The sequence below is a fragment of the Ostrea edulis genome, chromosome 7 (assembly GCF_947568905.1).
Source record: "Ostrea edulis chromosome 7, xbOstEdul1.1, whole genome shotgun sequence".
Taxonomy (NCBI): domain Eukaryota; kingdom Metazoa; phylum Mollusca; class Bivalvia; order Ostreida; family Ostreidae; genus Ostrea; species Ostrea edulis.
Genome location: NC_079170.1, coordinates 52,460,941 through 52,474,446, shown reverse-complemented (window position 1 = coordinate 52,474,446; position 13,506 = coordinate 52,460,941). Strand labels below are relative to the sequence as shown.

The following is a 13,506-nucleotide window of genomic DNA, read 5'->3' as shown; positions in this document are numbered from 1 at the left end:
ATCTGGAAACCAAAGCCCCTAAAATTTCACTAAAAGGGAAATAACTCGCAAGCGGAAGAGAATATCCAAAATGTTTAAAAGTATTTTGAAAGTCTTTAGTAAAATGTATTAAAGCTGAAAATTTGAGCAAAATCGGTTGAGGAATGAGCGAGATATGAAGCTTCAAAGTTAGCGTCTAGGGAAGAAAAAAAAAAGAATAATAAGAATAATCTTAACTAGCACAATAAGTAGAAGGTCTTCCGTTGCTACGGAAGACCTTAATGATTTCTATTAATTCTAAAACCATAATACTGCAGAGATAAAAGAAATGTCTCTAGAACATTGATCCATATCAAATTTCCTTAGGAGAAATGAATTGATGGGTTTGAAATGTTCTTTAATACTTATTGAAACGATATCGGTTTCACGTATTTGGCCTGGTTAGACATTGCGTATAACATTATTGCCTTAAACCTATGTCATTGCTGTTCCCCGATCCTACATGTACCTATTGTTTTTACGCCTCGTATTTTGTTAACAAAACAATCAAATCGATAACTGATCATTCTATTTCATTATCATTAAAATTAATCAATACTAGTACAGTGTATATGTTACCAACAAAATTATAAATGACTGAAGGATGTTTGGCATGCAACAAAACAATATTTGACACTCAACAAAAATCAATTAGCAGACAAGTCGCCCCTCCCCCATGTGTATGTAGGTTCGTAGGCCTGTGCATGGAAAATCAGCATTTAGATGATTATACATCGCATTGAGATATTTATATAAAACAAAACTAAATAACTGGAATATTTTTTTTTAAAGATAGGTCCTAACTGTACCATCTCACCATTTTTGTCAGCAAAAAAGAGTTGGAAATGAGAATGCATACGTACAATATAATCAGATCTGAAATGAGATCGTTGTATTGAATCTGGAGACCTACCTCAAAAGTCATTTATCTCATTTTTCGCCAATGACCTGCAACAAATTTATTTTACTTCCTCTTTGTCAAATCCTGTGTTTGATCACTTTACCTTTATTGAACCACTTCACTTATCAACTCATATAAAAGGGAAGGGATAAAAAAAAATAACTGGCCAATTCATAGTGGCGTGCAACGAAATAGGATATTTTTGCACGATCGAAATGTATCTTACATTACAAATTCAACTTATCTATCTATCAATTCAATGTGTTTATCTTGGTAAGTAAATTATTTATTACCGTATAAAGACGTCACACAACTTTACAATGATAATTTCGTATTTCCTATATATATATATATATATATATATATATATATTGAACCAATACTTCAAAGAAAACAATTGAATTCATGAAATTCAATTTCTGTGGATTGCCAAAATTTTACAGTTTCCTTGGGATTTTATTCCGTGAACAAATAAGTATCGAAACAGAGTACATGTACGAATTATTTATTTTTACTTATCAAATGCGTTGCGATGAAATCCATATATAAAGTATCTTTTAACGCAGTAAAATTTAAAAAAAAAGATAAAACTTTAAACACTTTCTTCAAATATTTCGACCGTGTTGCCAGTCTTCCTCAGTCGTACTCTTGCATATTCAGTCTTGCGTTACGTTGCTATGACAAATAAACGCGATTGAATAACACCGGTAACGCGGTCGAAATATTTCAAGAAAGTGTCTTGAGTTTCATATATACATGTACATGTATATGAAGAAGTTCGGCCATTTATAATAACGATAATGTAGTGCCTAGTATTTCTAATTTTATCGAACAATAAATAATGTTGTTGATTGGTCGTTTGCACAGATTCAGACCTTGTACCATGGGAGATACCGCATAAGGTCGCCAGTGAGTTCTTGCACAGATATAAACGCAGCAATCCCCGATGTAACACGGATGAACCATATTGTGAGAGAAACAAAGTCAGCTGTATGGTAAGCAAATAACAAGTTCTGTTTATTTTTCTAATATCAGTTAAAGAATCTTGGAGAAAACACATCCATATCCATACAGTAATACTGTTATTGAGATTCATTAATGACAAGCTAAGACAACTATACATGTAGAAAAATGTGCAGTTCCATAATGGATTTTTTTTCTAGCTTTTCTCTTTCTTGCGTATATTGAGCATTTTGCGTAACTTTCAGAAATAAGTACTATATATGTCATGCATAATTATACGTAAATGCAGATCTTCCATTTTCTGCTTCTCTCTCTCTCTATCTCTCTCTCTCTCTCTCTCTCTCTCTCTCTCTCTCTCTCTCTCTCTCTCTCTCTCTCTCTCACACACACACACACACGCACACCGAATGCCGACAAATGTAATTTTTTCTCATGTAATAATTTTTACCAAAGCAACACAACGAGAATTCCAGAGAACATTTCTGTGGTTTGAGTAATCCTTGTACCTCGGGTCAGACATGTTACCTCTCAACACCATGTCCTGTACATTACAGAACTGGATGCACAAGTATACATTGTTATTTAGTATAACGCTCCTTATGTTAAAAAAAAGTGAGAGAAAGCTCACTAAAATTAAATTACGTAATCAACAAAGAAAATTTGACTTAGTTTTGATTTAATAAGTAGAACATTGCAATTGTCGAACTTGCAGATTTACAGGTATGTTTTACGTTTGTTACCTTGACCTTTCAGATAACGCGTGTTATGGACAACCATGTCAACATGGAGGTACCTGTACCACAGACTCCAGCGCCAAGGGGTACAGTTGTCGATGTGTCCGGGGATATGACCCGGCTACGGATTGCCGAACACGTAAGTCCTGCTAGAACCATTAAATGTAGTGTAATATTCTTCGAATTCAGTAGCTGGGAGGTCTTCAGTATTCATTCAACATGATTCATAGCCGTAATTTGCAATGATTTGTATCATTTTGAAATCAAATGATAAATATCGAAACAAGCACCCGAGAAATTAAACATTTGAACAAAAAATTAAAACGTTCCTTACTCTGCTCTTGTTTAAATGTAGAGTGAAATTCTTTTAAAACGATGAACATATACGGCAGTGATATAATATACGAAAGCTATACTCACTAACATAGACGGCAGTGATATAATATACGAAAGCTATACTCACTAACATAGACGGCAGTGATATAATATACAAAATCTATACTCACTAACATAGACGGCAATGATATAATATACGAAAGCTATACTCACTAACATAGACGGCAGTGATATAATATACGAAAGCTATACTCACTAAGCTTTCTCCTTAACATTGTTTCTACAGGCTTGTATAATCGTTTTGCAAAGTATAGGGGGAGGCAGTCGGAAGAAAATTACCAAAATCATCAAAATCCTAATTCGTTTGGAAGGGGGTTATTATTGAAATCTTCTACGACGATTTCATCATTTAGCAAATATAAAAAAAAAATCCCCAAAAGTTCATTTTCTTTAAATCGTGGGGGAGACGAGGGTATCAATGCTCATATTTCGATAAACAGATTTTATCCTAAACTTTCATCTCATTAACTACTACTGTCATCAAAATGGGAGGGGGTGCATGCAGATACCCAATACAACCTCTCCCTAATTTTACGTGACTGTACTAGCAAACCCATAGAGAGTCAAGACGCTTCATTCAATACGTCAGTGAAAAGGTTCGAAATGTATCATCTCAATTATACTTTAAAAAACAGAAAGACAGTTCTGCTTTTAACAAATCATTTCAGAGATAAACTATTGCCTAAGCAACCCGTGTCAGAATGGCGCTACCTGTAATCCGAGACTGAATGGTTATACGTGTGCGTGTAAGCCTGGCTACAATGGTGTCCTCTGTGAACATGGTAAGATAAATTTCTCATCCCACTAACTGGATTAAAACATTTTGTTTTTTCTCTCTCGTTTGATTGCTACATGTATGATTACATTCAATATCAACCATTTATTTTTTATATTAACATACCAATCGACTTTTTATGCAAGTATATGTTTAGAATTATTCATAATTGTTGGGAATCCAGTATTCATAGTTGCTACTTTGTGTACAGATATAGATGAGTGTGCGAGCTCGCCATGCATTCACGGTACCTGCATTGATCACGTGAACAAATATACCTGTAGCTGTGAGCCTGGCTACACTGGAACAAACTGTCAAATAGGTAACAAAAGAGAAAGTCCAGCGTTTCTGTTATTTAAAAAGCAAGAAATAGAAAGATCATACATGATATGAAACTATTATGTTTAATCATCTTCAGTAGTTTTTCTATCTTTGAAAGCTGTGGTTTAAAACCAGTAGCATTGATTTCCTCTTATTTGAGCTTATACTGTACTTCTCCGTAGACATCAACGAGTGTCAGAGTTCACCTTGTGTATACGGAAACTGTACGGATCGTGTCAATATGTATATTTGTCATTGTCAACCTGGATATACGGGGATCAACTGTGAAACAGGTAAGCTCAATGTCAGCAAATAAAGAAAAAAAAAATATCGCTTCCTTTTACCACGTAGATGATTTGATGCATAAAATACAACTATACTGTGTATTGACGAAATATGCTTCCAGACATGATACGTTTTTAGAACAGGCAAGTTATTTTTTTTTTTTCGATCTGATGAATTCTCATGATTTTATATGCAGAGATTGACGAATGCGCCAGTTCTCCCTGTATACATGGAAATTGTGTGGATGAAATCGCTAAATATGAATGTACCTGTGAAGTGTTTTATATCGGAATCTATTGTGAGAAAGGTATACATTTACTACATTTAGAGGTTACTATCAACCTTTTCTGAATTTGATATATTTCGGTATCATATTTCCTTCGATACGAGGTTTGATGACCTAAATTTCCTATACACAATCATATATCATTTCGTTGTCCATATTTGAACCAAAATTTTAAACATGACTGAAGATTTACTCAAATCATTATTTACAGTGAACATGACGTACATGATTACACTGGTGGTCGGATTAGTAGGAATCTTTGCAACTGTCCTCGGTTTGCTCGTTATGTGGAGTAAAAAGAGGTACAATATGACTCTCTCTTTATTCATTTTGTGATACATGTATAAGTTCTAGAGATGAATTGATCTTCGTCAATTTGATAACGTTTAGAAGTTCGTGTTACTTGAAAACGTTTATGGATAATTTGTCCTTATGTGCTATTTCAGAAAACAAAGGGATTCAATCGCTCCTTTCCCATTTGAAAACGTAAATCTTGGACAGACCAAATCACAGTTTCAGCGAAATACTGTCCAAATGGTTCACACTATCCAGAAACCAGTTCCATTTACGTTAGTAGATAGAGATCTTGGGCAGTCAAAACCTACGTTCCACATCAGCTCTTGAAAAATGACATGTTTTTGTTTTCTAGCAATGAACTACAGATATATTATTGCACTCATAATTATACTACATGTATTTATATGGTAAATGAACTTATGAGAAATGTATAGCCACTAGCCAGGAGAAGGGAATGTATATACAGTACTTCTTTTCATCCGGCATACTTGTATACTTGACAATGGGATACATTGTTCACAGTATGGCACAAGTTATTTCCCTTTTTCTTTTATTATATGTATGTGTCCAGTATGTAATATTTCGCAGTCCTCGACATCTTTAGATCAGGTTGAGGATGGTTTTAGCATGTTAGCAATTCTTCATTATTACTTTTTATTAATATTTTCGACGACCCAAAACACAATGAATATATCAGAAATTGCACATGCAACCAACGCATTTGATTATTAACTAGTAATTTAATCCTTGCACACTGCGAACAAAAATATGTACATCAGGTGTCATTGAACTGAATATGTTAATCATACATCGAATCCGTATCTCTAATGTAATTTTTCTGTTGAAATCGTTTTTCTAACGTACGCGAGTGTTCCAATCTTTTGAAAATCAATGTTTGTGTAAATCATCTTAACCGAAAGTACACAAAAATCATCATGCACGTAGCATGAGAGAGAAAAGGGGGTGCCCTTTTCCCGACCATATACATGTACTTTTTCTGTTATCGTGCTAAGTTGGGTTATTTTAACAAGCAAAGTTTCATCTGTAGGTTGCCCCCTTTTTAGCTCACCTGAACCGAAGGTTCAAGTGAGCTTTTCTGATCACTTTTTGTCCGTCGTCTGTCTGTCCGTCTGTCTGTCTGTTAAACTTTTCACATTTTTGACTTCTTCTCCAGAACCACTGGGCCAATTTCAACCAAACATGGCCAAAAGCATTCTTGGGTGAAGGGCTTTCAATTTTGTTCAAATGAAGGGCCATGTTCCTTTCAAAGGGGAGATAATCACAAAAATGCAAAAATAGGGTGGGGTAATTTAAAAATCTTCTTCTCAAGAATCACTGGGCGAGAAGAGCTGAAATTTACCTGAAAGCTTCCTGACATATTGCAGATTCAATTTTGTTCAAATTATGGGCCCCTGGGGTTGGATGGGGCCACAGTAGGGTATCAAAGTTTTACATACAAATATATAGGAAAAATCTTTAAAAATCTTTTTCTCAAGAACCACGGAGCCAGAAAAGCTGAGATTTACATGAAAGCTTCCTGACATAATGCAGATTCAAGTTTGTTCAAATCATGGGCTCTGGGGGTTGGATGGGGCCACAATAGGGGATCAAAGTTTTACATACAAATATATAGGAAAAATCTTTAAAAATCTTCTTCTCGAGAACCACTGAGTCAGAAAAGCTGATTTTTACATGAAAACTTTCTGACATAGTGCAGAGTCAAGTTTGTTCAAATCATGGCCCCCGGGGGTAGGATGGGGCCACAAGGGGGATCAAAGTTTTACATACAAATATATAGTTAAAATCTTTTTCTCAATAACCACTGAGTCAGAAAAGCTGATATTTACAAGAAAACTTTCTGACATAGTGCAGATTCAAGTTTGTTCAAATCATGGCCCCCGGGGCTTAGGATGGGGCCACAAGTAGGGGGGGGGTGTCAAAGTTTTACATACAAATATAGGAAAAAGCTTTAAAAATCTTTTTCTCAAGAACCATTGGGCCAAAGAAGTTGACATTTACATGAAAGCTTTCTGACATAGTGTAGATTCAAATTTGCAAAGGTTAGTTTGGGCCATAATAGGGACTAAGGTTTTACATGCAAATATATATGGAAATTCTTCAGATATGGGCCAAGGTGACTCAGGTGAGCGATGTGGCCCATGGGCCTCTTGTTATGTAGTAGTATTAAATTACAGTGGAATCATAAAATGTAACGAGCGAACTATTTGAACTATTTTAAACTCATCCCATAATAAATATTTTGGTATCGTAAGTTTTACCTTGTTTGTTACTATTTAATATGAAGCTTAGAACCCCATTGGTAAGCACGCCCCTACTTCCGGTGTAAGGACAGTAACTGCAAGTGTTTTGACTCTAGAATGAGTCCAAATTAGTTCTGTCGTGTTAATGTTACTTACAGTGTATATCATATTATGTAAGTTTATCATCAGTATAGACACTTGACCTATTGCAATTGGCTATCGTCGTGTGTTGATAATTGAACATTTTTAACTTCTTGATAACTACTTTTACAATTCTTTCCAAATTTGGTGTGCTGCATCTTTGGGACAGGGGGACATAAATTATAAATTTCAGGACTTCTGCACCCCTGGAGTCTTAGGTATGGAGCAAAAATTGATAATTTTTCAAAAATATTCTTTACATGCGCACATGTATAAGATAAACTAAATACACAGCGACATAGAGCAGGAAGGTCTCTACCAAAATTGTAAATTTCATGATCCCCAGGGTATGGGCTCTAACCCCAGGGCGGGGAAAAACTTGGTATATAGTGTTTGTGTGTAAAACACTTAAATTACATCCTTTTAGTACTATTGATACTAATTGAAACTAAATGGATATTTAGAAGAACAGGTAGTCCTTCACCAAAATTGTAAATTGGATGATCCCAGAGGTATTGGGTTTTGGTATTAGGGTGGGGTCAAAATGGTCAGTTATTACATGTAAATGTGTGAATAATATTATTTTAACTTTTTGATAACTACCATTCCAATTCTTTTCAAATTTGGTATAAGGTATCTTAGGGACAATATTAATGGGGCTTAAATTGTACATATAGGATTTCTACACCCACGGGGCCTTAGGAGTGGGACAAAAACTGCAAAAATTGACCAATTTTTAAGTCTGCTGATACTGTATAAAATCTAAATTCAAACGTGTATTTAGGAATAGCAGAAAAGGATTTTACAAAAAATGGCGAATTTTCGTAACCTTAGGGTTGAATCCAAATTAGTCATGTCGTTAACTAAACTAATAATAAAAATAAACTATGTCAATGAGTGAATACTATAAAAATGAAATAAGAAATGAACAAAAATTTGAGAGAAAAATAATGTAAATAACAAGTTTGAATAAGTAAATAAAGTGGACCAACTCCAAACAAACACAAAGAATAAGCCTAGGAAAATGAATCAACATCAGACATTCCCATACTGATGATATCATGTCTAGGGTAGACGTGCAAAAACATAGAATCACGGAAACTGATAAATGGGTTTTACATGTAAGCAATCGGTTATGAAGGTCAAAGTAATTAAAAGGGGGCTGATTGTAAACAGATTTGAATGGAAAAGAATGTGTTCAAAAATGGTCATAGTACCACTGTTAAGGGCATGATCAAATGAGTAGGTCTAGATGAAGCTTAAAATTTAGTAAGGGTTTAGCCCATATTTATCCTGGTGAAGTCAGTAGGTCTGTTGATACCATGCGGTTCGAATGACTTCAACCTGTGCATCCAGAATTTTTCCTTCTGCTTTCTTTCGGTATTTGACCAACTTGGGTCATGAACAATAACCACTACTGCCATGTCCTCCCATTGGTGGTTATTGCCATTGAAATGTGTCGCAACTGGCAAATCGTTTTTGGTTCTGATAGAGGACCGGTGGTTGTTGTTCCGTCTGCGAAGGTCTGTTGTTTCTCCTATGTACTGCTTCTGGCAGACATCGCAACTGATGAGATAGAAGCAGTTATTGATTCTGCAGGAAAAGTTTCCCAATATTGTATAACTGCGACCTGTGACAGGACTGCTAAAATCCTCAGTGTCTGAGTTATATTTGCATAATTGACATTTGAGGTCTGAGCATGTTTTGAAACCTCCATTGGGTAAAGGGTTATCCAGTTTGGTCCATTCTATCATGTCCTTCAGGTTTCTGGGGCGTCTGAAGGATGTCATCGGTGGTTTTTCAGAATACCGTTGATGTTCTTGAAGGCGGGACGTTAAGTAGTGACCAATGGAACCCTGTCATTCTGAGGGATTTCTTTATACTTGAAGAGGGACTGTCAGCCCTGTAGTGAATCTCATTAATCGTGGACTGTACCTTGCAAGGATCATATCCTCTGTTAGTGAGATGAGTTTTGAGGATTGATCCTTGTTCTTGGAAAATAGGAGGAGTAGAGCAGATGCGGCGGATTCGCGTAGCTAAACCCCTAGGCACACCTTTGAAAGTGTGGGGTGGATGACAACTATATGATATAAGGTACAAATGAGAGTCAGTGGGTTTAGTGTGGAAATTGAACTCAATTTCCCCGTTTCTAAATGTGGCTGTGGTATTCAAAAAGTGTTATTTGAGGCGAAAATTCCACTGTAAACTTGATGGAATTATGGAAAGAGTTTGCCATCTCGATAAAATCGTCCAGGCTTTCACGACCGTCAACACACTTCATCTCAATGTCATCTAAAAAACGTAGCCGACTAAGGCGTTTAACTGGTGAGTAATATAGAAGTCTACGTTCCAGTCTCCCCATAAAGATGTTGGCATACGATGGTGCCATTTTCTGCCCCCATAGCTGTGCCACTTATTTGCAGGTACTGTTCACCATTGAACATGAAGTTGTTGAACTTGAGGACATGTTCAAGAAGCTGAATGAGTGATTCGGTTGAAGGACATTTAATTACCCTATTGTTCTAAACCTCTCTACACGTCTCAATACTCTCGTCATGTGGAATGTTAGTGTAATGTGATTTACAGGCAGGATTATTGGGGTTTTAGACATCATCTCCAAGTGCGAACGTCTCAGGAGTCCATCTGCATCAATGTAAGGGTCAAGTGTGGATATTGAACTGCTTTTGTTCAATGGTTTGGAAGAACTGAGGCAGTTGAGTTCTTCCTGATAAGTTTTTTTCTATACATCCTTGATCACTGGTCGTTCTGTGTCGCGATACAACTCAGCCTAATTGATCTCCGATTTCATACTTTGGCGGCGTCGTACGCACCTTTGTAAGGTTTGTAATGCTCGAATGAGTCCATTCCAACTAGTATAATGAAAGAATTTCCTATTGTCAAACCTGAGAGGAGACATTGGCTTAACTTCCACTTTGTTACTTCGGACCTTACTGTCTACTTCAGGATTAACAAGCGGGTATGGGTTGTTTTCATTTTCTGTATCCACTGCTTGTTCTGTTGCTGAAGAAATGGATGGTTTGGGTCCGGAAAGCCAACAGTTATTTTGCATGTCTTTTGGTAAAGCTCCCCTGGTACTGATGTCTGATGGATTTGTTTCACTTCTTACATAGAACCATTTTAATGGCTTGCTGAAGTTTCAAATTTGAGCTACATGATTTGCAACACAAGTGTAGAAACGTTTGGTCTCATCATGTATGTAACCTAGCACTACACGACTGTCACTAAAAAGGTTTATGTTGTCAAGTTTCACTTGTAAATGTTCTACTATGACTTGGCAATTTCCACAGCAAGGACTGCGGCACAAAGCTCCAGTCTGGGTATAGGATGACTGCTTAATGGCGATACTTTAGCTTTGCCGAGTAGGAATCCTGTGGCTGATGACCTATCGGCATAGAAGACCGTTAGGTAACCGACTGCAGCTATAGCTTGTTCTGACGCATCACAGTAGATCAATAGCTCTCTAGATATAGTTTCGGTAAGATTAGGTACAATGACGTGTAGTATGCGTACTTCTTCTAGGTGAGATAGACTAGATTTCCAGCCTTCCCACTCTCTCACCAGGTGTTCAGGTAGCTGATCATACCAATCCAATGAAGATGCTGCAATTTTTCTCAGAATGATCTTTCCACAAATGGTGACAGGAGATATGAATCCCAATGGATCATATACTATTGACTGTAGAAAGTATTCATCGACGAGTCACTGGTTCGTTTTTCTTGCAGATGCTGAACCTGAAAGTGTCAGTCCTCAGGTCTCACAATAGACCTAGGCTTCGTTGAGTTAGTACATCTTTCTCAAAGTCTAAATTCACAAGGTCCTTAGTTAAGTCCTTAGAATCAAAGACCTCCATGACTTTCTTATTGTTTGAAGCGAATTTGTGATGTCGAAGGTCTCCATGTTTTTTCATTGCATCCTGAGTTTTGTGGATAAGGTAGATTGCATCCTCTTCTGAGGGACATGGTTTGAGACCATCATCAACGTAGAAATCGCGTATTATGAACACTGACATATTGTCTATGTGTTTCCTCAGCCAGTTCTCCGATACGCTGAAGGAGATGGTCGATTCCCAAATACATGCAATCGAATGCGGTATATAAGAAGTGGGTTCTCCAGTTTGTTGTCCTTTGTGCAAGAGAAAGCGTAAATAATCACGGTCCTGTTCATCTACGAGGAAGGAGTGGAACATCTGTTGGATGTCAGCGACAACTGCTACCATGTTCTTCCTGAAGCGAATAAGTATTCCAAAGAGTCCATTGATGAGATCGGGTCGCTTTAGTAGTTGATCATTGAAACACACTCCATCGTATTTAACAGATGCGTCAGAGACACCTCGTATCTGGTTGGGTTTACGAGGGTGATATACACCAAAGAGAGGGAGATATCAGCGTTCTTCACCTGGGGCAAGTATGGGGCCAATTCTGTTCATTGTCTAATATTTTCTGCATGAATGCTAGGAAGTGTCCTGTTTATTCTCGTTGCTGTGTAAGGAAGTATCCAAAGACTTAGCACGTCGTAAGGTCATTTGATAGTTGTCCGGCATAGGTTGATGTGGTGAACGGAAAGGAAGGGTTGCCGACCATTTGCCCTCTGTAAGACGAAACTCTTGATCCATAATTTTTAAGAATTTCTGGTCCTCTATGGACAACCCTGGTTTGTTGTCATTTGTAGAAGTCTCAAATATGTTCAGTTTGGTTACCTTTGTCTTGTAAGTGTCCACATAATTGCTGCGCACGTTAACCATTTGTTCACAAGGTTCCAAGGTGCTTGGTCTACCATTCTCCCTGATTTATGTTTTATTTGAGGTACTGCTAGATGAATGAATATGATGCCATGAGAGACAAACATCTTCTATTATCGTCCATCCAAGTCGCGATCGTTGGGCAAAAGGTGTACCTAGAGGTCCAATCCTTTGGTCTAGTGAGTGATGGGCTTCGGGGAGGTCCCTTCCAATGAGTAAAAGTATTTTCATCGAGGGATTTGGCCCATGAAATGTTCAGCTATATCCCTAAGATGGTGATAGCAATGTGTTGTATCAGGAGTTGGTATCTGTGTGGTTGTCAGGAAAATTATCACATTCGAGAACAGGTGGAAGCTTCAAAGGCTTACTGTGGGTCCTACCAATTCCTTCTAGGATTAAGCCTTTGGCCACTCTACCACAACTAACAGCTTTGTCGGAACAGGACTGCATGATATATTCAATAGGTGTGAAATGTATTCCTAAGTGATTGAGTGGTGAACTCCTTCCTAGGGTTTTGTTGTTCTGGTCGTAAGGCATTGGGTATGCCAGAACTGAATTTTCCGGGTGACCCTCTTGGTAAATACGGACTGGCATGATACGAGCACAGGACCGTCCAGTGAAACCATGTTTACCACATATTTTCGTACAACTTGCGTTTACAGCCAGTTGTCTCGACGAGCGTGCATCCTTCTTGCCATGCCTGTGTACTGGTAAGTTGGGTGACTGTAGCTCTCTGGATCCATAACGTTCATCTGGTGGATGTAAAGCTGTACAGTGTAAATAGCTTTTACAAATGTTACAGCAGATTTTTGAATGCCATGTTTTAGCAAAGTGATCAGAAGTTTCACAACAACTAAGACACATATTGTTATTCCGGTTTTCTAAGCTTTGTGTCTGAAAAGCTTTGCATTCGTTTATAGTGTTTTGGTCTTTGATGTAACAAACAGTCATGAATTGTGTCCTTTTGACTTTCAAAAAGGTATTCGTTTTCCATGTGGTCACTGAGACTATTTTATTCCTGTTCCCATTTTTTTTTTTACATGACTAGTAGCTTTCGGCATCTCATATAAAAGTTCTGGATCGTTCCTTATGACACTCATCTCTCCGATGAATTTGACGAATTCAGTGAAAGGTGGAAATATCACTGAGTGTCCCTTCTTGTAACCGAGAACGTGGCTGACCCACTTCTCCTTGATGTGCCTTGGTAGTATCTGTAAAATACGTTTTATGCCGAGAGACGAGTTGAGTTAGGAAAATATCACACTATATTCATGGAGATTCTTTACGGCTTCTATTTCTGTAAGAAGATCATGTAATGCGTAAAGTTGTTTGCCATCTGTAAGATCTGGAAGGTCTGAAAGTATTGCCT

The 13,506-nt window shown here is 37.3% G+C and overlaps 1 protein-coding gene across 1 annotated transcript; it reads left to right on the top strand.

The window, feature by feature from the left end:
- Positions 1 to 611: 611 nt before the first annotated feature.
- On the top strand, positions 612 to 7,251 carry LOC125656431 (fibropellin-3-like). The gene is made up of 10 exons (XM_056145751.1): positions 612 to 702; positions 1,787 to 1,914; positions 2,336 to 2,450; positions 2,636 to 2,755; positions 3,681 to 3,794; positions 3,999 to 4,109; positions 4,291 to 4,401; positions 4,590 to 4,700; positions 4,891 to 4,981; positions 5,126 to 7,251. The coding sequence occupies exons 1-10, from the start codon at positions 612 to 614 to the stop codon at positions 5,301 to 5,303; spliced, it is 1,170 nt and encodes a 389-aa protein (XP_056001726.1). The 3' UTR covers positions 5,304 to 7,251.
- Positions 7,252 to 13,506: the final 6,255 nt, after the last annotated feature.

Coding starts and splice junctions, on each gene's coding strand:
- LOC125656431 (XM_056145751.1), top strand. CDS start 612: ATGACTGAAGGATGTTTGGCATGCAACAAAACAATATTTGACACTCAA. Junction 703..1,786: donor CGCCCCTCCCCCATGTGTAT/GTAGGTTCGTAG, acceptor TCGTTTGCACAG/ATTCAGACCTTGTACCATGG. Junction 2,756..3,680: donor GGCTACGGATTGCCGAACAC/GTAAGTCCTGCT, acceptor AAATCATTTCAG/AGATAAACTATTGCCTAAGC.